Below are 24412 nucleotides of genomic sequence, written 5' to 3'. Positions count from 1 at the left end.
TAGCCCTGTATGGCTATGTATAGCCCTGTATAGGTTTTAGGTTCAGGGTATAGCTCTGTATAGGTGTGTATAGCTCTGTTTAGCTGCGTATAGCTCTGTATAGCTCTGTTTATCCGTGTATAGCTCTGTTTATCCGTGTAAAGCTCTGTATTGCTGTGTATAGCCCCATATAGCTGTGTATAGCCCTGTACAGCCCTGTACAGTGTATAGCTGGGTATAGCTCTTTATAGCTGTGTATAGCTCTTTATAGCTGTGTATAGCCTTCTATGGCCCTGTATAGCTATGTATAGCTCTGTTCAGCTGTGTATAGCTGTGTATAGTTGTTTATAGCGCTGTATAGCTGTTTATAGCTCTGTATAGCTGTGTATGGTTGTATTTTGTCTTGTTTTGCGCTGTTTGTGTGTGTAGGGTAGTATATGTAAATTATAGGACATAATATGTGTTGGGGACATAATAATTCCCCATACATGATATACTTACCCAGAATGTGTGCACAGACAGCACGTGACTAGGGGAAAAAACTCAAACAACAATGGCGACCGAAGATGATCCAGACAGTGAACGTGCTTCAAATGTCCTGGGCTTTTGGCGATGAATGAAGGCAGCGAAAGTGTTGCCTCGTGGAGCAATGCCTCAGTTTTACCTCTCTTTCTCGTGATTACAACGGAACGCGAGACAAGCTCAGTCGCTCAGTACCATGCATGCAGCCGAGGGGACGTGGACTCTTCCAAGTCAGGGAGAGTTTTCCCTGCTCGATCTAGATGCAGATAACATTAAAACTGTGGAAGAGACTACAAAGCGGATTCAGGAAAACCTTCACTCTTCTCGTGATTCAGGGTTGTTAAATACCATGATGGAATATTACTTAAAAACGCGTTCCCCTACATGTTTGCAGATTTTGAGCGGCATCCACGAAGCGCGAGCTCAGGTAAACTGATCTGCGACAATTGAATTTTTTTCTGAGAGGCTTTGTTCGTTATCCGCTGGCATATCTGTTTCTACAATGTGCTCTAGCTGTATGTTGTTTTCTCTTCAAAGGCATTATTTGAGAAAATGAACGAATGCCTGAAACATGCGCCGTCCCGTTTGGACACCCTATCGCTACTAGGTCATATTGTGCGAAGGCAGGTAAGGGTAACCATGGTAGGAATTTGAAAGTATTTCCTCAGGAAATAACGTATCCTTAGTTTTTTAGATTAAATAAATAGCTATAGAGTCATGCTGGAATCGTAAGAGATGTCGTTTCCATGCATGAAAAATAGGATTCGGTAGCTTTGCAAACTGAAACACGTGTTGCATTTAGGTCTATTATTAGTTTACGATCCGGAAGTTGGGATCACGTTTGGTTTACCAACTTGCCTGCTCTTTATCACTCTTTTAACACCTACTTCCTCGTGCACTATCGTCATTGGTTGATTTTCGCTCAAAATTTGTCATTTAATCCCGCAAATTGTTAAACTACAGAGATAGGAAGAGGTGTCACTATTATTTTTAGTATTTGTATAGAGTCCCTGTGGCTCAGCGGTGGAGCATTGGTGTGTGGAATCTGAAGGTCTGAGGTTCAATTCGTCATGGGGGCTAAGAATTGTTTCTTTGTTCCACGATAGTGACATCTTTCTCAATTTCTTTACTAAAAACTTACCATGTCTCTTATTCTATTTACAAACACGATGCTATTGACATTGCTGATCCTAGCAGTATGCAGGACGTTTGTCATATGAACTTTGTAATAGACCTCACTGACTGCAGATTTTCTGTGGCTTAGTGGTAGAGCATCAGAGCATGGAATCTGAAGGTCTGAGGTTCGAATTGTCTTGGAGAATCAGAATTTTTTCTTTGTCCCCTGCTCTTCATAAGACAAAACACATCTTTCTCAAGATGATTCCTGTTGCCATGGATCTTTACAGTTACTTTTGAAATAGAAAACCGATGTCAAAATGTGGTAAGAATGTCAGTGACACATTTGGCTGTACCTTGTGTGACACTTTTTGCTCTTACCACATTTTGACATCATCTGTGATCTAATGCTGAACAGATGTACAGCAACATGCAGTCTATTTGCTTACTTCTCAATTGCTTATCACAGTCAGGGACATTGAATTTTTGGGTCAGTAGGAACACGAAAAACTATTGTTATAGTGAGGAAAACTGCACTTTGCAAGATATCAGTGGACAAAGCAGCCTGTGCTATCTGACTAGAAATTCACCTCAAAACCTAAAACTTCCCTGACCATGATGGTATCTCTGCATAAAGTTGCAAGATTTCTATAGGACCCAAGACTTCATTAGGATACATTTCTTTGACAGCAGGGAACAATTGCAGTAAACAATTCAAAACGTTACCTTTTGGGAGTGAGCTCTTTTTTTAGAATAGCATGGGGTTATTCAGAAAATATTCCCAAAAAATATTGATGTATCTGCTTTTCAGTATAGAATTGTTTATTACTAAGAAAATGATGAATCAATTGTTATTTATGTTTGTGTCACAAAATGTTGAGTTTGTTAAGTTTGCATTTCATTGCAGCCTTCCTGGTTGTACAAGATTATAGACACATCCTTGTTTGAAAGTCTCTTGAAGTGCATGAAGGTAAAGGCAATCTTTTGTCCCCAAAATACATCACATCCCTTGCTTCACCAGGAATAATTACTGTTTTGCATTGCTTCTCACTTTGCAGTTTGGGAGATGCAGTGGGATAATGCTTAATTTGCTGGCCTCTTGGTAGAGAGGTCCAAGTGTGAGAACTGGTGGGGTGAATGTGTTGTGTTTTGGGCAAAACACTTTACTCTCACAGTGCCTCTGTTGACCCAGGAATATAAATATATGAATGGGTACTGCCAAATTGTCAGGGAAGCCTGATGAAATGCTGGTAACTTTACGATGGACAAGCATCCCATCCAGGTTGAGGGGGGTGGTGATACTCCTTGTCACTCCCGGATAATAAAAATGGGATATGCTCTAGCTGGCATCACTTGGCTTTAGAAAAGTACCTTTTTTTTCACTTGGAAACTTTTCTATCACCATGAGGAATATTTTGGGGATAAAATTAGAGTTTGATGTTTTAGGACAGAGGTTTTTTCTTTTTAGGATTTCCAGTACTTTGTCCCTGAAATCTAATTTTAACCATGTCATCTATTGGCCTTGCTTTGAGCATGATCCTTCAAGTGAAGATCTGGGGAACATTCCCACTTGGCTTTCAAGATGTGTTTCAATAATGAAGAGGAGAAGCAAGATTCCTTTAAGAAGCTGTCTTAGTCCCAGAGTCTTCCTATAGTCAAACTCATGTCACTTGATTCTGTTAATTCTTTAGAGTGATCTTGTGATCTAATTGTCTGGGCGAGGGTAGTCCTGGGAAGGACTGTTATGGGTATTAGTGTCTGATCTTTCCAAAATCTGAGCAGAAGTCATCCTCGAGTCAACAATCAACAAAAGTCCTTCTCAGGACTACCTTACCCAAACTATTGAACTGCAAGATCACAAGTTACCCCTGGGTTCAAACCATCTGCTGTTTTTGAAAAGGTTCTTGTAAATTGGCTGAAGAAATTCATTATTTCACTTGTAGGGAGATGAAGATGTGTTGGTTTTAACAAGTGGTGTTTTAACCATTACGACTTTGTTACCATTGGTACCAGCCTCTATTGGTCATTGTTTACAGGATTTGTTTGAGATATTCTCCAGACTGTCCTATTTTAGAGTTCGTCATTCAGGTACAATGCTTTTATAATTACCTGTATACATAATGCAGTTCATGTAGTTTTGAGTAATAATTAGGTCAAAGTGATTTTAAGCAAACATACTTATGTTTCTGTCATTCGAATGAGTCACCACCACACCCAACAGATTGATTGACAGTCTGCATTACAAACGGTTCAGAGGGAAAATACTAATCACATTCCATTCACTCTCACATTCCACCCTCACAACCCTTCAGATTGATCTATCATTCTTAACAACTTTAAATAACTTCATAACGATTATTAATTAAGAGACTGGTACCATCTTTTCACAACCTAATCTATGGCATGAAAATATTCTGGTTTTTGAAATGATCATCCATATTCTGCTATGATGGGTGTTTATATATATATATTCTGTTCACATCTAAAAGCTGAGTTATCAATACATCCATTTAAGGACTGCAAGGGAAAAAAGTCAGTGTTTTTCAGAGATTTTCAGTTGTCAGCTGTGCACTGTAGCATTAGCTGGCAAGAGACAAAAGAACACTTGCTGGGTATCAATATTTATTATACTTGTATCTACTGCCTCTGCCATCCTTTTGGGTACCTGCAAAGATTAAGCAAAGGTTAAAACATTCTTTCAGTTCAAGATGTGCATTTAACTGTTTTGGCTTAATTTAAGTAGCTAGCACTTTGAAAAATAGTAGCCAGTGAAAACACCATTTTCTGGTGCTTCTAGAAAATGTTGATAAAGGCCTGAATGAGTGCTGATGGACAAATTGAGGATTTTAATTTGCAGCAAAAGTCACTTAAGGTTTTACTGCATGTATCCCTTCATTTGTAATGAAAATGAGTCAAGGCATTCTTTCTTTGTTGTTTGCCCAGGTAATGCCCCAGAAGTGCACCTCCTCCACCTTCACGTCGCAGTATACATGTTTTTTCATCGTCTGTATGCCATGTATCCTAACAATTTCCTGGCATACCTGAGAGTAACCTACAGTAAGCCTTCCAAACAGAAACTTTTCCAGAAGGCAATTAAGGTGAGGATCTTAATTTGAGTCTGGGTCTTTTCTTCAAAATTTAAGTTTCATTTAGCCACAGAGTTTTGAAAAACAGTCTGTAGTCAGCCAACCTTTCCATTGCTTTACAATTTTTTCCAGCAACTTTAGTCATCAACTTTCAAAACCCTTTTACTCCCAAGATCTGATAAGTAATTCTCTCCTCAAGCTGCTACAGATTTCCTTATAAATTAGTTACAAGAATTTGGAGTTAGATCAAGATAACAACTTCTACAAGATAAGTTTGGGTATTCTTATGAACTATATGCTGGATTTTGTATGGTTATTATTGGGAAAGTTAAAAGTTAAGTACTTCTGTGAGTTAAAATGTTGAGATATGTAAGAAGAGACAACTTATTTCACATACATTGTAACTTATTCCACTTATGACCCCATTGGAGCATGGTCCATGGAAACCACCCTTCAACTCACCCTGTTTTGGGAGAGTTTCCCCTGTTGTCTCAAGAGTTGTCTTGCCTTGTCACATGTAGGTCTCCTCTAGGTGTTACCAGGATCAACATCACTCCTTTCGTTGAATAGATCTCACCACAGAGCTTGATTAAATTTGTGGTTGGTTTCTTGAGTATACACCTTATTTAGTCCCACTTCCATCTCCCTATATAATGTTGACAGTGTATTTTGACTTCAGATCTTAATACCCATCACAAAAATGTACATAAAAACCCGGTACATACTTTTTGTTTTATCTTCTTAGCCAATGATGGAGCATGTGAAACTTCACCCATGTATTATTACAGAAACTGTGCACACCGAGACGGAAAAACACAGGTTAGCTGGTGAATAAACCAGTGGTGATACTAGTTTTTAGCATACAGGTTTTTTGGTTTGACGTACTATTTTTGCAGGTACTTGTAATATCCTATATCTCAGGGTTGAAAGGTTGACCCAAGGTATGTCGCATTTTTGAGAGTTGAATTAAACCTTTAAACTCTGAAACAGGTTGAATTTCCCTTTAACCTACATGTATACTCCCAAACTCATTTTTGGGAGATGCAGTGCCTCCCCTGCTTGTCTCAATGTTGGTCTGTAAGATGGCATGGACACATTGGTAGTTAACAACATTGGAAGGGGTGAGGGGTGAAAGAAGATCACAGGTGTTGATCTGAAGAAGTGTTCCAACTAATTTTGTCTAGGAGTGTAGTGAAAAGGAACTTGTGTTGCACATCACTGTTGGCTACAAAGTGGTGTATTCTCATTCTGACTGTATTTTCCATGTGATCCAGGTGGCGACAAAAAGAGCCTCACGATATTGTGATAGAATGCATGAAGCTGTCACTGGACCCAGTTGATAGAATGCAAGAGAAGGGAAGTTTAATGTCATCATGGACTTTCAAGCATAGTCACCAAGACCTTTTTGCAGACAAATCCATCAGCTCTGTATTGACAACATCAGGTGATAGTCAAGGACCTGAACCAAGCAGATTAAAAGAACGTCGTATGTCAGACTCTGCAACACAGACTGGCAAATCTCTACAAAGTGGTGACAGTGGCACTGGGTCTGAAAGTTTGCCAATTATTGCTACCGACAGGATTGAGTTAAATGCAACTCCTGGCTGGAGTCCTTCTGATGTTTGTGGGTTAAACACCCCACCATCATCTCAGATGTCGCCTTCAACAAGCTATCCCGATCTAGTAGCATCCATACCTATCCAGTCTCACTGCAGTACCCCAGGAATAGTTTACACCCCAGGGCAATCCCCGACAACATCTCTTGGGGACGACTTACAAGGATATTCAAGCTCACCTTCAGTGACTGCTGGCAGTAGAGGAAAGTTTGTGACTTCAGGGGGGATGAACAATGGAAAGGGGAATTCAGTTAAAGGTGGGAAGGCTGCTAGTCAAGAGGGGCCATTAACCAGAACTTTAATATCATTGTTAGCTGAGCAAAGTTATGATTCAGCCCCTGCAGCCATTGGGGAACAACAGACATCAATGCCAGGGAATTCAACAAAATGTGAGAAAGACAACTTTGATGCAGCTCTATCTGATAGACAAAATTTACTGACTTCTCCAAATGCTGATGAAGTACATGAAGAGGTGTTTAATGAGGATCCCTTGACTTTAAGTACAGAACAATTTCAATTATCAATTATTTCTCCTAAGGAGGAATTTAGAGACTCTAATGACCAAAAGGATTGTGATCCAGATGCAAGAAAACTTGACACAGTTGAGTCATGGAAGGATGCTATGTGTAATGATGTTATGGAAGATGCATTAACCCCTGTATGTGGTCGATCTTTAGATGCAGAAACATTATCAAACACACCCATTAACGAAACCAATGAATCCACAAATGTTTGTTCTTGTATAGAAGTTCAGGACACAGAGAGTAGTGATATATCATATGCTCATGCTGTCCCTAATGTTTCATCAATGAGTGAAGAAGCAAGCAAGTCTTTAGTGACTGTACCTGATTTACATGTACACCAAGAGCAAACAAAGTTGGGAGAAGTGGACGAAAATGAAACAAGCCTGAAGTGGGATGAATGCTCCTTAAATGTTTCCAAACCACACGCTCTAATTCAAGCTGGGCTGCAGGACCACCTTCCATTGCAAGCATGGGACTTGATCGCAGCTTTTCCACAGCTGTTGCCATTGTTTAGAAATGAACAGGAGCAGACTGTTAACAGTACTATGGCTGACAGAGAGGACTTGGGAACACAACCACAGATGCATTGTATAACGCCAGTTGAGATTCTTGACAATTACCTGAAAACAGGCAAGGGCATACACAATGGTGAACTCACAAGGTAAGAATATGTCCATCTCTACTTACATTTTGTTCTGATTGTTATCTTGCCATGAAACTCCTATCATAAATTTTCCCATCTTGTACTGGATTTTTAAAAACCTCCTCCCATTCCAGTGTTATTCCCACTTCCTCCGACACCCCTCCTGTCAAGAACACTCTCTGGCTGAATGTGATAATGCCATAACCAAGGTATTGGTATCCACAGTAGTTAATCAAGTTGATAGATTTTATGATAACTATAGGTGAGACAACTCAAAGAGGAAACAGTGTAGAAAACTTTTAGGGAAAATGTGATTGGTTTCATGGAAGCTTTGCATTTCTTTGTCTTAAGGTCACCAAAGTATCTGTAGCCAGTCACTTTCAGGCATAGCAAAACTAAAAGGATTTTTGATATAATTTTAATTTTGAGGTCAGTTGACAATTTTGTGATTATTATACAGGATCCTCTTGTCAATCAAGCTGGTACAGTTTGGACTCATTTTGGAGGTATAACCTGATTTTACATTTCTGGTTTAGTGATCAATGACTTCCCAGATTAACACTTCCTCTGGTTAATTGTGAATTAATTCATTCCCAACAGAAATAACCAATGATGGCTTATACCTTTTATTGCTATCATGGCTACAGTGATATTGTTTTTAAATTTGCAGGTGATCCTCCATTAGATGAAGTAGAGATTTTGAGAGGACAAGTTAAGTTGCTTCATAATCAGCTATTGTTTGAGCGACACAAGTGTGATCTTCATGCTATCCGTAACAGGAGACTTGTAGGGAAGACACTCAAGGCTGTACAGTATCAGGAAGAACTTCAGGCCACAGTATGTTTTTGATCTTCCCTTTTTCTCAAAATATAGGGTCCAGTTGTATAAAGGGCAGATAATGCTATCCAATAGATAAATTGCTATCCAGTAGATAGGTGTTAACAAAACATACTTGGCAATCTACTGAATAGAGATTTATCCAGTGGATTATGTTATCCGCCCTTCGAACTACTGTGTCCAGACCCTCAGTGGAGCCTCTCTTTGCTACACCTCTTTTCTGGGGACACCTATGCTCATCTCTCTACATTCACCACTTTTCTGGGGACACCTATATTCAATGGAAGCAAACTTTGGTCTTGAAACTAAGTTCATGTAGCTTTAGTATTTGCTACCTTTGTGGAACGTACTCTGCTAGTGAAAAAAAAAATGTTGAATGAAAATGTGTGATCTGGATGAAACAGGGGAAGTCATTTAAATGCAGTTTTGAGAGTTATCCTTGCCCCTCCATCCTAATGTTTGATGGAAGTTGTTGACTGTCTGGCCTGGGCCCACTAAGTGAAGGGAAATGGTGCACCTATATTGAACATGTAATTTACTTGTACTCATTTTTTTTGTGATATAATTGTAGAAAGATCAGCTGAGACTACAGGAGGATAAAATGAGGGAACTTACTGATGCACTCAATAATAAAGTGGAAGAAAACAGGTTTGGCATGAAGTTGGTTGTAGTTACATACATGCATCTAGGGATTTAGTCTCTTAAAGAAACTGGTGCTGGGTCAAAAGGTGTATTTCAAGATAATTAGGGTTTATCAACTGAGTTGATAATATGTATTGGCCACCATAAAGAGATTCTAGAATCTCTTTGCAGTGGTTTATTCACATCAACAGGACAGCTGATGAAATCAAAGTATCTTGTTACATATATCTGGTGATTACTTTCAGTTGTAAACCCCCATAATGTCTCTAGTAGTATTTTTGTTTTAGAGATTTATGTCTGAAACATTTTATTTCCTTTGCAACAAGCAGGAAATTTAAAGGAATCACTTCTGCATGGGATCAACAACAACGGATGCAGCTGAGGTGAGATGTTAGCCGTTCCTGTAGGAAAAAAGTTCTGACATGAGACAAGACCTAGAATTACTTTAACCCTTCAACTCCCAAGATCTCATAAGTAATTCTCCTTACTGTCTGCCAAATGATTCTCATTATGTTAGTTTGGAGAATTTGGTGTCAGATCAATTAGTAATCCCATAATTTATATTTTTCCTTATTCTCCTCACTTGTCTGTATGGTACTGTAAAGATAATAGTAAGGAGAAACTCTGTCTTGGTTACTTGTGGAAGTTTAAGGGTTAAGTTGACAGGGACCTGAGTCAGTCATGAGCAAAGATGTTGTACGAGTTAGTGGCATGTTGTTTCCAGTTGTAGTAAGAGTAAACTGGGTTTGGTGGAAATGTAACTTGCTCAGCAGCTAGGGGCAGTGAATCTTTTATTGCATGAATTGAACAAACAAGAAAAGCTTAATCATATGAGTTTAATAAATCGCCATATGATTTTAATTTTTACTTAACCCTATAGCTCCCAGAAGTGATTAACATGTAATTTCTCCCTGTAATCTCCACACATTATCCAGCAAACTAGTAATGAGAATACTCCAACTTATCAGGTTGAAGTTGTTTTTTTGATCTAACATCAAATTCTCATAACAAATTTACAAGGAAATGTGTAGCAGCTAGAGGAGAGAATTAATGATCAGATCTTGGGAGTTTGATGGTTAACAAAATAGTTGGATACAAATGGTAACAAATGGTGGCAGTCTAGGTGAGGAAAACACAGAAAGAGCAAGAAAGGATGCTTAACTAGAAGCATCCATGTGATAACAGAAGAGTATAATATGCTATTCTGGTATTTATCCTTCTTATGCAGCAGCCAGGATTGGGAGTGGCTCTGACTATTTCTCATGTAACATAAACAGGTTTTCTTTACTTTGTGCCTTTTAGTGATTTGTCGAAAGAGAATACTCAGTTGAAAAACACACAAAGGGAACTCCTTGAGAAGCTTGAAGTGCAGCAGAAAGATTTTGATACAAAGCAAACTGTAAGTGGTGATCACGTTAAATTTAAATGCTTCTTGTGCTTGCATATGAATGCGACAAAAATCAAAGGGCTCTTGGAGCGAGCTCGTTCATGTTTATGGCTAAAGTTTTTATTGATTTCTTGGACTCGTTGAAGGTACAGAGGTATATAGGAAAAGGAAAGTGAAACACCACTGTGACACTAATCAAACAGGGACTGTAAGAGATAAGACTTTGGGTCAAGACTAACTCATAACTTGGCAAAGGAGATTTCTTTCTAAATGCCACACAAACTCTTCATTATGCAAGCATAGTGGAAAGTTTGTTTTCTCTGACATTTGGATTATTTCTGGATCCTCAGATACTACTTTTACTAGGTACCCCATTATTGGTGTGAATAAAGTAGACCTCAGCATGGGAAGAGATAAATTTTTTTGCCCCAGTGGCAGCACAGTGGGTAGAGCAGCACATCAGTAAAGGATGGCCTCTCTAAAGGGACTGTCTCTTCAAAGTGACCACTTTCCTGAATCTTAGAAGTCAATTAGCCCTGTCATAATGACTCTTTGCCATTAATTGTATGTTATGTATGATATACATACACTTGTTGCTATTGTTGACAAAGAGTGTTATGTAATTTCAGGAGGTTAACCAGGCAAGAGCTAGAATATTCACATTGGAAAAAGAGTTAGATCATCTGAAAACATGCTTAGCAGAAAAAGACCGGCTATCAGATCAGGTACAGCAAATGTATTTAACATGACACCTTTAACTGTTGCCATCTGTTGCTGGTTTATTTTTTTTTTATCACCTTTGCATTGCTAATGATGATGTTTTGCATCATAAATTTTGAATGACATTTCTTTGAATTCATTTTAGTATCCTTGTTTGCAGTGCTTTAAACTGATTATTAACTGTGTTTAGAATTCTGCTTTGGAAAGATGAAATGAATACTTGGATGATATGTTTCTGTTTTTCGATACGTCCTTGCTTTTAATTTGAATTTATTTTTTTTGTTAACTATCTAAATTGTATTGCCATTACTATTTGTTATTAGCATCATTTGAAAAAAGGAAGTAAAAACCTGTCACCTTTGTAGATATGGGGAAATGTTTGGATACTGAACTAACAAGAAATCTTCAAATTATTAAAGGACAAATTGATTTTCTTTGCTGGTAATTTAGTGTTAACAACTGAGTTGAAAATGTAAATTAGCCACCACAAGAGTAACAAAGCTGATGTTTCAAGCATTAGCCCTTTGTCAGAGCGATAGAAGGGCTAATGCTTGAACCAAAAGCTTTTTTTAACTCTTTGCGGTGGCCAATTTACGTTTTCAACTCAGTTTTTAACACTAAATTACCTGCAGCACCACAGTTTCTTTAGAAACTTACCCCTGATTTTCTTTGCTGCATGTTCAGATGGATCACCTTGTCAAGGAACACCTGATCATGGGAGAATTAAATCAACAACAGAAAGATACAATTAAGAAACTTAGTCTGCTTGAGGGACAGAATCCGGAAAGCAGCATGCAGTTACATAGTTGCCACAGGGAAACTAGGAGGTAAAGATGTGAAAGCTGTTTTTTAGAGCTGTGATACTGATATTGTGGTACTGTGCAAAGACAGTTATTATTGGACTTGAGACATCTGATGATAATTGGGGGTTAGTTAAATGACAAGATGTTTAGAGTTTTTACTCAACAGCTAGATCATTAAGGCATCCCTCAATCAACATGAAGGTCATGAGATTAAACAAAAGGGTTGCCAACTGAAAAAAGAGAGAAAATCATGATTGTTAAACAAATTCTCCTTGTCAGACTATAAGAAATGAGTAGAATATGCAAACTAATTATGGGGCACAAAAGATTGAGTTATTAATTACAGTATTTGAAAATTTTTTTAGACTATTGGTAAGGTACCTCTACTTGAATCCTGATCCAAAGGTTTTTGCATCTTATATGTATGTTTACTTTCAGCTGCCAAACAGACAGTGAAAAGGCAGAAAGCTGAACTTGAAGCTCTGAATGCAAAACTTGCAGATATAGAATCACTCACTAATAGCAAGGTACTCAGATATGTTGTGCCTAACGTTTTTGTCAAACTACAGTGAAAATGAGTACAGGAAGTTAAAGAAAGGAATAAGTTGTCATTCTTCTCCAACATAGTCACTTAATTTTTTTATCTATTTAATAGACGTTTGGATCCCTGAGGTTTTTTTGTCCAATGTACATTATATGTAGAGGCATTCATAAAGAATGAAGGAAGTACAGCAAGATACACATGTAAATTTAGAAACTAGTCAGTTTCAGCTGTCAAGTGTCATTGCTCTTTTGGATAATAGATCAGCAATCATCTTAATGTTCTCTCTCTTTTTGTTTGTTTTTATTTCTGACTCTTGGTCAATACAGTTTTGATCTCCATCTTTGCAGGATATCGAAATCAGAGAATTAAAGAAATTCTCTGAACTGTTGAAAGGAACTTACAATGGAAAAATAGAGGTGATCGTTTTGAGAATGGTTCTGTCCTTGTTGTTGTTGTTTTTTGTAATTGTTTTGTGGCCGTACATTTATTTACATTAGATTTATTAAAATTAAACAGCGATATTTTAATTATTATAGCTCAGATGAAGATTAATTTCTATTAACAAATTAAGAAAGTAGCAACAAGATTCAAATTCAAAGTTTATTCCTACACAATAATTTACAAATTGGTCGTAACTTTAATTGAGATGGAAATTTTGGAAGGTTGTCCATAATATCTGTTTGCATCTGTTTGCAGTTTCTCCTGTTGTTCTTTGTTTTACAGGATTCATAACGAGACGTACACGTACTGTAGGAGGTTAGCCTTGAGCTTTCCAAAACTCTGGTCATGTAACATGGTCCATTTGCTTATCCAACCCTTTATCTTAATGCATCTTTGAAAAGCCACACAATACTCATATGAGTAGATCTTTGAGCTTGTTAAACAATCACACTAAAAAATTTCACTTCCTCTTTTCTGTTGATTGATTGGTTGGTTTGTGGATATTAATAGGAAAAAGTTTCGTGTTAATCCCTTCTGGTAATTAAAGAGTTAGTTTAACTTTAAGTAGATCTGGTCCATGAGCTTGGGACCAAAAAGTGTTCACTGACCTTCAAATCATGTACATGTGGTCACTTTTTATTTGACCTTACATTGTTGCTTACTGTTTATTACTCATTGCTTAGAGTTTGGAAGAAAAATACAATGCCCAAAAGAAGGTGATTCAAGCCCTAGAATCTCATATTTTACATGTGCAGGTCAGTGGGAAAGTGGAAAAAAGGAGGAAATGGAGCGCAACCCCACTATTCAACTTATTTAAGTAATTAAGTGTTTAGACCCTAACTTACTTAAATTAATATTTATTTTTTTACCAGTAGATATTCCAACGGTCTCTTACTGCAGCGTGTTCTCCAGCTGACTGGTTAGAATGGTTTACTGCTGTAGTTAATTTATCTCTGGATTTCCAGCACAGAGAAACTTTCATGTGTGTGTTAACTTACTTTTGCCTTTACTTACTGTTGTAAGACGAGTCTACAACTGAGACTGCCTTGATTTAAGAATCATATTCACGATTTTCTTATAGTATTAGTACATATACTGTAACTGGCCTACAGTACCAGGCCCTCTGTCACTGCACATCCTACTAAATTGAAGAGTTTGTTTGCTTGAAATTTTCCCCTTCTATTTGCAACTAGAGAAAAAGTAAATAACTTGCTTAGCCTTGTTTTCTTGGTCGGTACTGGTAACGTTACAATGCAAACCTCAATTTTGGTTAGTTAGTAAGAGGAATGTATTCCTTCTCCCTTCCCTAATGGTAGACCACTATTTTACATTTATGTAGATATTATGTTCATGTTCTTATTAATGCTTGTAATTCTGATCCCCATAATTATTGTTGATCATCCTGTAAGACATTGGCTATGTTTAACTTCATAGGTTTGTTTTATAGAATCAATATTTACCAGGGGAGGAGTTTGTGAAAAAAAAAAAAAGTAGTGCTCCACCTCTGGCAGGGCTTCCCACGACTTGAAAAGTGTTTGGCAAGGACATGAAAAAATTGAGGGTCTTCTTGGGGTTTTTGTAATAGCACAATTCTGTAACCTCTGTAGAGTCCACACTTCATATTTGCGAAAACTATGTTGTTATACTTATTTGTCATGTTCTTTCTTGCCAGTTTGGGAGGATAGTTTTTCAGAATGTCTTGCTTGTAGTTTAGTTGGCCCCCCCCCTTTTGCTGGCATTCATGGTTAACTTAGTGTAGGAGTGAAACAGAGCTTGATAATTTTATGTGGTGGCAAACCGCAGCAAATTACCCCTGCTCTAACTGTTGATGAAGTGTTCTTTTATTAACCATTATTTTTTCTTATATGTACAGGAAGAGCTTATTTTTGAGTTTGTGAAATCTCATCATTCAGAGAAGTAAGGTTTCCTTTTAAGGATAACAGGTCATCAGTCATGCGCCAGGAAACTCAGTCTACTTTCCATGTACATAATGGTGGTAACTTTAAGATTGTCAATTTTTTGCTCTGCAATGAGTTGAACAATGTTCTTGCAAAGCTTTTTACAATGTGCATGGGTATTGTTCCTGGAAATTTAGCTTCAATGGACAGTGTGGAAAGATGGTCCGAAATAGATATTATACTGTATTTGAAACTATTTAGGACTCCTGATACTTATTGTTTCAAAGAACAGATAAAAAAAAAAAAAAAACACAAAAGAAAGCCAAAATTGGCCCTTAAAAAAAGGAGAAACTCAAAATACTGTGCTGGCCTGCATGGAAACCGTACTAAGTTATTCTAGAATATGATTTTATATATAGTTAATAATGACGTCAAAATTTTGTATTATCAGGCAAAGCTGTAATAACCATAGAATTTGCCCTTCTTGCAAAGAAGTGCTAAAAAAAATCCCGAAAATTTTATCTTTGATATTTTTCTTCTTGGACAGCTTGAGGACAGTTTTATTATTATTAGCATTATCATTATTAATTAATTATTATTATTATCATTATTATCATTATTATTACTATTCATTTATTATTCAATTGTAAACAAGAACCAAATCTTGTACTGTTAACCTAACTTTATTTAAACTTTTTCTTGGTCCCTCATTTCAGATTTTCCCAGATAAGTTGTTTGAAAATTTTTTTTTTTTGAGTAGCATGAGAACCCCGAGAAACTGAGGTGAGGGATTTCTAGATGGTAAATCACAGGTCATCACTTGATTGTTGGTGATGGGAAGGGAATTTTAGGTTTATTAGGAATATTTATTTCATCATAAACAAGATGTCATTTGCTTAAAATTTGCCCCAGGCCTGTATAACACTACATTTTAATTGGCATTTACCACTAGTGATTAGTGCGTGGGGAATGTTTTCTTCATAAGCCTTGCCAAGAAGTAGGGCTGTGTCCTTAAATTGGCTCTCCTTCTGTGGGTATGGTCAATGGCTTCAGTTAATGTAGAATGGGTGGAGGATAGGAGAACATGTTTTGGCCAGGACCAAAATGTAATTCCATATAGTTGTGATTATTTTCAGTGGATTACTTCAAATAAAATTATTTTACTTTCAGATTAGTTTTTGAATTCTTTGCTTTCTTTACTCTGCATTTTTCCTTAAATCATCTTGGACAAAGATGGTTAAAGTAGGGTTCTATGTATTTGTCTTTATTCTTTCTGCTACATTGAAAAGGACTTATGTGGTACGCTGTATCTCTATTGATTTAATACCACACCTCAGTAGAAACTTGGCCAACATCAATTAGAGTATGCTGTTCATGCTGAAGGCTACCTTCTCCTGGGTATACCTGCAAGTGTATATCCCTTCAGTCAATCCTGGAAATTTGGTTCACTTATAACCAAAAAAGCTTGGCTTGCAGCCTTTATTAGCCACAGAACAATTTAGTTAAGGCTTGTCCAACACAAACATCATGGTACACTGTAAGTGATGTTTTCAAAAGATCTGACATCGAAACCTATCTCTTATGTGGGTCAGTCACCTCCCCTATACAATTCTCAGCCTTTTCATTCACACCCTAAACCATAACCTAACTACCACCCTGTACATTACCAGATTATCACAAGATATGTTACCTAAAGAATGTGATAACTTTATTTTAGTCTTTTGGCTGGTGCCTTAATCGATTAAGCTGTTCCACCCACTCTTTCACGATGGCATGCTGGAATTTATCTTTAGTGCAATCAAAGAATTCTTGAAGCCATCCAGTTCCTGTCTTCCCTTCGCTTTCTTCATACTCATGAGCTTGTAAAATCATCTCAATCGATCCAAATCTTTCACAAATCTGGCCTCCTCAGTCTCCTGGGCTTCGTATTCCTTCCATAATAGCAGAAATTCCTTCCCTGCTTCTTCCCCAACCAAACTCGATAAATGTTCCATAGTTTCCTTCTCACGCTTGTGTTTCTCTTCCTTGCTCACTCCATCGAATGGTGTAATATCGCCAACGATGCACTCTGCCATGTCATGAACCAGCGCTAGTTTAATACAATGATCTCGATTGATGTTTGAACCTTCTTCACGACTGTTCAAGAGAAAACTCATCACAGCCATTCGGTACATGTGATCTGAAACGCTCTCTGGCGATTTCACCCCGCGGTATACCCAACCAGTACGTTTAGTAGTTTTAAGTTTACCCACTAAAGTCATAAATTTCAGAATATCAGCCATGTCTATCAAAAAATCTAAGCTTATACTTGCTTGAAATTTAGCACTATATTCCGCGGGTTTCCAAACTGTTTTCAACGAGGCGTTCCTTTCTGGCAACAAGAAATAAACAGGAGAATGGGATCAAGCTTGTGCGTCGTAACATGTCTCATATATGAAGCTACGTGATAGCCGCTGAGAACCATCCTGTTTCAATTTTTAATCTCCTCGAGGAAGTAAATGCTTCGAGGGCTTAATTGTTGGTGTGGAAATAAGGGCATTTTCTTCAGGAGTAACAGTTTGAGGCATATTTTTCAGTCGAGAATTATGATGAATACGGGTGGAGAAGTTGTAGAGCGACTTGAAAAACGTGCAGTGGAAGCTGAAGAGACCATTTCCCTGTTGAAATCTCAGTTGTACTTTTACAGAAAGCAACAGGTTAGAGATTGTGATAACTCATTTTGAAGATTCCGATACTAGTGTAACCTTCATGTGGGTTTACTAACATTATAGAGATTATGCACAGAACTTTAATTCAGAACTGTTATGTTGTCATGTTGCCCTTTAACTTTTAACATCCCAGAAGTAACCAAAGAGAAGTAACTTCTACTCTCAATTTCTAAAATATCAAGTTAAGTGGTGACGAGAAAAGACAATATCAGACAGATGATGTTTTTCTGGATGTAGCACCAAATCCTGTGTACTACATTCTAAGGAAACTGAGGCAGGAAAAGGGAGAAAAAATTATCAGATGCTTGAAGTTACAGGATTAATTATTTAACTCATTTTTGAGTTATTTTTATAACAAAAGAAAAACTATGTTAGCATGTAGAGTGATATGTTGCTCACACCAACTAGATCACTGCATTTGGGTTTATATCTCACACCAATCAGATTTCCACATTAGGGTATGTATCTTGCACCAATCAATTGCCTCATTAGGGTATGTATCTCACACCAATCATATTTCCACATTAGGGTATGTATCTTGCACCAATCAAATTGCCTCATTAGGGTATGTATCTCACACCAATCATATTACAGCATTTGGATATCTTACGCCAATTACAGCATTTGGGTATTGTTTTTGCGCAAATGATGTCATTGAATAAGGGGGCTGTACACAAAGAATGACATTATCCAGAAATTTTGGGTTCATTTGATAAGTATAATGGTTTGTGACCTTCGCAAGAGCCTCCTCGATTGAGGTTGAGATCTGTCGGGATGTGAAAGGTTAACATTTAACCTTTTTGTATAATTTTTAAGTGAAAACATGTTTTTTCCGCACCTACCAAACAACTTGTATTCCATCACATACCATGAAAACAACATCCAAAGTCCTATCAGAACATACCCAATCATTTTATTCAAGACTGCTATATAACTTTGGTTAGGGTCTACTAAACAGAGTTTCAGTTTGCTTTTGTTGGAAAAATTACCTGGAGCTATATTTTTGAGGCAACTAACTGTCCCATCTCAACCTGCCCAGCCAAAAAAATAACTCTTGCATGCTACATATGCCTATGTTTTTTGTTTACTGTGTATCTAATGAATTTATGAAACTTCATTCATTAAAAAATTTACTGTAACTGACATCAACAGGACTAATTGTTCGTATTTTGTAATTTTATCCTCAGCTTCATTTCTATTGCATTTTTCCTTGTTGGAAGGATAGTCCTGTGTCACAATTAGTGTTAATGTATTATTACCCTACTTGCATTTTGCCAAATATTAACCCTTTACACATTAACATCAGTAAGCAAGTTATCCATGCTGTTTTCTATGCATTTCCTATGTTCTAACAATCAAGAGCTTCTTGAGTTTGGGATGAAATTAACAATTACTTGCCAAAGGTGAAGTGATTATTGTTCAGTAATTCCCAAGACAAAGTTTAGGGAGTGTTCAATATTATGACATAACTTAGACACAACATGTAGTCTGATTGGTCAATTAAATTTGGGCCTGTGTTTAACCCAGGGGGAAAAAAATTTTGACACATCCCCCCATCCTGTGAAATGCCACTCCACAGGGCAAATTCCCCAGATTTAATTTAGCAAAGACCTTTGATTCGGAGGATGAGGAAGAGGAACACTTTAAACACAAAAAAAAAAAAATGACAGAGATTTTATTTGTTCTGACAGTATCAAATTTCTATGTTTAATTTTAAGTTTAACTTATTTGTTGCTTAGTACAAGTTGAAAGAACTTCAGAAAATTCCTTGAATAGAAATCCATTCTAAAACCATTCTGTTCCAATTGTTTTGATAAACCTTGTATCTGGATAAAAAAGTCAGTTTCCCTTGAAGTGGGTAGGTTCATTTAATTTAATCACCAAAAACTTTCTTATCTTTCTGTTGAAAGTGTTTACTCCAAACGTTATAGCATCTTTTGATGCTCTGTGGAATTGAAATTTTCTTTGAGTATTAGGTTAATCACTCTCAGAAACACTACTATTTATCCACACCTACTATAAGCCCACCTGGTATGAGGTGGCTATACTTAAAGCAATATATGATGCAATCCTCAACCAATTCCGAGCATGATGCATCTCTATAATCACTGGAGCAACTATGCTAATTTCCTTTACTCTCATGACATTAGTGTTTGATTTAGGGGTGATACTGATGAAATGAGAAATGAAATGCTCATCACTCCAAGAGGTTAAGGGATTAAAAGCAGCTTTACTAGGTACTAGTACCCCAATGTAACATGGGAAAAAAATTAGAGACTCCTATATTTAACAAATATTTTCATGGTAAATAACCTATCACAATGAATTAATGCAAAAGCAATCAAACTACTGTAGCCTATATTTATCTGAAAGCTTTAGGTCATCATATCAAGAACACCAGATTTTCAATTGAAATTGTTTTCTTAAACTACCTCTGCATTTTAATTCCCTTTTAGAGAAGAAGACGAATTCATTGGGATGTAGGTCAGCTGATAGAATAATTTGTGATAAATAATTAGAGTCAAATGGTGATTTCTGTACCACTGTATTTTTCATCAACAATATCACCCATAAAAAGAAAGTGATTTTGCAAGAAAGCACAGCCATCTTAGGACCAATCAATTGATTAGGATTGGAAATCAACACAAACACAGTATGCACTCCTTGAACAGTGCTGAAATAAGTCAAACTTTGCTCAAAAACTAATACTAGGATCAAAACCTCCCCTGTATTAAACTGGACTGAGCCAGTTTGTAATGTCATGATTTTGTTTGTGTTTAAAAAAAAATCTGTCTTTTTAATGCAGCAGAGCTGTTTATATTATTTGATATTAGACTATGGAGCTCTTTTTTATACTTTGTGCCCACAGTTTGAGATTCTTTCTAAAGCTCTGCTGCTTTTTGTGAAGGATATTTCAGCTCTCAAACAAGAGAATGAGCACTTGAGGCAGGAAGTTGACAAACTTAAAGCAGAGCTGGAATATTGGGAAGTGAGGAATGGATGTAAGTACAGAGTTTCATATGCATGTTTGCATTTTTTCTTTTGAAACTGTTCTATCACTGAATTGAAATTGGCCATGCTGGCTTTTTTTTTTCAGTGAAACAAGTTATTCTCCCAGGTAAGGCGCAAGGCACATCTTTCATTGAACAAGAAAAAGTTGAAGCACTTGTCGCTGAACAAGCAGAAGTGAGACCTGAAAAAGCAAAAGAAGAGAAGCCAATGGAAAAGAAAACAGAAGAAAGAGAAAGCAGAGAAAAAAAGGAAAGGAGAAACCAAAAGCTGTAGAAGGTGCTAAATGACAGTAGATGTACATGTTTATAGCCTAAATGCTCTATGTACTTTGTTTTTTATTTCTGTTTCAAAAATTATTTTAGTGTTATCTTTGCAATTGGAATTTATTTGTAGAGTGCCCTGATGAGTTTTGGTTCAACCAAACACATGGTTGTAACAAAGGCCCCCTAGTGCAAAGGAAAGCGTAGTAAGGGGTGCACTTAAAGTGAAAACAAGCAGACCAGTGTACCTAAAGCGCAGAGAAATGCGACTGACTGATTAACACAAGTTTTGGGGTCAATTCCAAAGAAACTTAAAGCAAAAGCAATGCAAATCTGGATTTTTTTTTAACATTCAGTTGAATTGCTTGACCCGTTGTGTTTTTTTCTTTTAAAGACTCTGCCAAATACATTTGTTCAATTACTGCGGGTCGTTTCTTTTCATTTGATTAAGCAAAACATGAAACATTTAAGACAAAGTTTTACTGAGAACTTGGCTATTTGGTGTCATTTATTGGTATTATACTTGAGTACATTAACCATATGCTTCAAGCAAACACCTTGACGTAAAAGAGAGTTAGTTTGGATGTTTTAATTCGTGATTAACGTAGAGCAAGGGTAACATTAGTAAGCATATTCTCCATACTGTTCTCTATACATTTCCTAGCTAGGTGCTGACAAGTAGAATTTGTTTGACAGACCAAAGCTTCCTTAGTTGGTGATCATTTCCTTTATTCTCCTGACCGTAATGTGTGTCTCAGGGGTGATATTGTGAGGAGAATTTAGATGCTGGTTACTCTTCGGGATCAAAGGGTTAACGAGGCAGTCGAACTTGTTCTTACACTTGGCAAGCTCCTGAAATGGACTTACTGACTAAATTACTTATTTTATGTTAATTTCAGTTTTAAGAAATGTTCCAGATTTTCGTAACAATTTTTCATTTTAATGAAGTTTTGGGTATTCTGCAATTTAGTTTTTAACTATGAGTAATTGTTGTCTTGAGGTGATTGGTGTGAAATTCTTCTTCCCCATGTTTGAATTCAGAAGCGGCCACACTGTGGAACCTGATGTGTCTCGTATTGACTTCCGTGTGGGTAAAATAGTGTCCGCCAAACGTCACCCTGATGCTGATACACTGTTTGTGGAAGAAAGTAAGTAGTCAATGTCCTCCTGCGTGCCGGCTGACGGCTACCAAAAGTGGCTCCCCCGATTCTGAGCCGCTTTTTCTTTTTGACGAAGTTTTGCTGAAATGTGTCGCGTTGAACAAGGGGTTTCAATACCTTTTTTCAGTTTCGGCTGCCAATCGTGTGATAGGCGGCTGTGCCCGAAAAGGTGCCGTAAGGCGAAACCCAAACACGAGAGCCTGCGAGCAGGCTAAACGGACAGTGGTAGGCCAGCTTTTAATGAAACCCTTGGTTTAACATTTGTTCTGGTGTACTCTTTTTTTTTTTTTCTTAGTTGATGTTGGAGAAGAAGTCCCCGAACAGTTTGCAGTGGCCTTGTAGGATCAGTGCCTCTAGAGGAACTTCAGGTAATGTACGCAGTAGGGATGCGCCGTGGTCAGTTGTAGATCACATATGACGTCGAAATGTGGTGTGAGGAATGTCTCATGAACAGACGATTTTTGCGATCTTTAGCAGAATGGAAACCCCGAAAATTAGATTATTTTTTATACATTTAACATAAAAAAACCAAGCAAACAAACACACAAACAAAGTTGCCTGTGCGCCATGTTGGATGAGGCATTAAAAGCCATATTTGTGTACTCCTATAGACCATGGGCAACGACCAATCACAGCGCACACAACATTCAGCTCATCGTGTAACTACTATCAGAAAAGATTGGTGCTGCTCAGTGTGCAGATCAGTCAAAGCCAACTAAACTGTTTAATGTGTAAGGCTTCTAAGAGGAATCATAACATGGCTAGTAAATTTGTCTCATCAAATTCAATTGCGCGAGCGTGCTTCATATTACTATTGAGCACGCTCATGACGTCAGCAAACGTATCCCTCGTGAAAAAAATTTTCCATCGGGTTGAAAATGTTATAAATCAATTGGTTCATACGTCAGCTCTGCGTTCATCGAGATATGAAGCACTTGGGAAGTTTAGAGAGCACTCAAGAAGCTAGAGTTGCTCTCGGCACGCATCTTTCGTGCTCTCCAAACTTCCCGGCGTGCTTCATATCTCGATGAACGCACGCTGACGTATGAACCAATTGTTAAGTGGTTTTCCTGAGAGGATTTTTTTTTCAATATTTTCGGTACCTCACGAAAACAAAAATTCGAAGAAGGAGGATAAAAGGAACGATGATGGTTAATACAAGGAAAGATTGACGTGGATTACAAACAATGAACTTCATTAATATCGGCAAAAATTTTCAAGATGTTCTAAGCTTGGCATAGCCACTTAAAAACTGAAATGATATAGAAGAACACTATAAAAAAAACTTGAGAAGACATGATGGTACTGTAAATTGCAATATAAAAAGAGGATGGCTGGGTAAGGGGAAGACTTCCAAGTACGCATTCAAAACTAACAGCTCCATTTGAAAGCTTCAAATAGCTTAAATTATGGCGTGAGTCTGATGCTCAATTTGGTTTTCACACTGTCGCTATCTTAAGATAAAATCACTTTCGTTACCTGCACTGCATAATAGCTTTCAGTCCGAGAGAGCACCTGTAGTACCTGGGAGAACATATAGTTGCTGATACAAAGACGCATGTCTGGGGTGAAGTCTAATTTCTCCGTTTTTGCTCTTTTAGGATCGTGTTGTAATCGTGATGTGCAACCTTAAGCCAGTAAAGTAAGTGAGTTCGTATATCGAACACAATGCTGCATGGAAATGATGAAATAACGATTGGTGAAACATGAAATATCCAACGGACAACAACAACACTTTTGATAAATTGTCAAAACCAATCCAGAATGTCTGAGTTTGCCTTTGCATAATTGATTGGCTTAATAAATTAAGGGAACCAATGACTTGATCAGACGTCAGACGAAATCAAACCTACATTGAAAGGTAAATCTATTATTCTGCGATGTTGTTTGTGATTTTAGAATGCGCGGTATCACGTCGCAAGCCATGGTGATGTGTGCAAGTCCCGATGACAGATCGTCGTTTGAACTACTGAATGCGCCCGAGGGCAGCGTGCCTGGCGACAGGGTCACATTTGATGGCTTTCCAGGGGAACCAGACAAGCAGTTGAATCCAAAGAGAAAGGTATTTGTGGCCTGCAAGTCAGGTTTGATAGTTTTATAATTAACTCATTGGATCTGATTTTGTTTTTGTTTGTTTATATTTTTTGTAGGTTTGGGAGCAAGTGAAGCCTCACCTTCGTACAAACGATGCAGGGATCGCATGCTACAAGGATACTCCTTTCAGTGTATCTGGAAAAGGTGTTTGTACATCGAGCAAATTTTTAAGGCACCCATAAGTTGAAGCCGTGGATAGAAAAACGATGCAACCTGACGAAATAAAATCTAAGATTTCTGAAATGAAATAAAGGAAGCTCTTGATTCATCAAACATCTTTGAAATAAACTGTTTTCATAAAAGAAAATTCCAACCGGTTCTACTGCTAATAAAAGTGTAGGAAAAACTCCATTCTTTTGGTCGATATCTAATCCTAGAGAACCATATGTTAGCTTTGGCAAAATTGACGTAGCGGACTTG

The 24412-nt window shown here is 37.4% G+C and overlaps 3 protein-coding genes across 3 annotated transcripts; 2 read left to right on the top strand and 1 right to left on the bottom strand.

Moving 5' to 3' along the window:
* The first annotated feature begins 518 nt into the window (after window positions 1–518).
* On the top strand, window positions 519–13677 carry LOC131795946 (hamartin). Its single transcript, XM_066165326.1, is given in 18 exon segments — window positions 519–928; window positions 1039–1128; window positions 2525–2587; window positions 3561–3705; window positions 4561–4715; window positions 5449–5522; window positions 5978–7514; window positions 7947–7992; window positions 8157–8323; window positions 8895–8971; window positions 9295–9348; window positions 10268–10364; window positions 10982–11077; window positions 11757–11890; window positions 12306–12402; window positions 12767–12835; window positions 13544–13615; window positions 13618–13677. Coding segments are annotated over 18 exon segments (3264 nt in total). The 5' UTR covers window positions 519–697.
* A 2324-nt stretch (window positions 13678–16001) lies between these two features.
* On the bottom strand, window positions 16002–17120 carry LOC131795980 (5'-deoxynucleotidase HDDC2-like). The gene is given in 2 exon segments (XM_059113625.2): window positions 16002–16635; window positions 16638–17120. Coding segments are annotated over 2 exon segments (567 nt in total). The 5' UTR covers window positions 17041–17120; the 3' UTR covers window positions 16002–16471.
* Window positions 17121–17231: 111 nt separating this feature from the next.
* Window positions 17232–24265, top strand: LOC131795972 (aminoacyl tRNA synthase complex-interacting multifunctional protein 1). The gene is given in 11 exon segments (XM_066165043.1): window positions 17232–17454; window positions 19925–19946; window positions 20355–20468; window positions 20564–20694; window positions 20696–20754; window positions 21780–21886; window positions 22194–22208; window positions 22211–22266; window positions 23500–23540; window positions 23798–23960; window positions 24049–24265. Coding segments are annotated over 11 exon segments (1032 nt in total). The 5' UTR covers window positions 17232–17256; the 3' UTR covers window positions 24175–24265.
* The last annotated feature ends 147 nt before the right edge of the window (window positions 24266–24412 follow it).

Source organism: Pocillopora verrucosa, chromosome 4, assembly GCF_036669915.1.
Source record: "Pocillopora verrucosa isolate sample1 chromosome 4, ASM3666991v2, whole genome shotgun sequence".
Lineage (NCBI taxonomy): Eukaryota > Metazoa > Cnidaria > Anthozoa > Scleractinia > Pocilloporidae > Pocillopora > Pocillopora verrucosa.
This window is presented reverse-complemented; position numbering and strand designations above follow the sequence as displayed.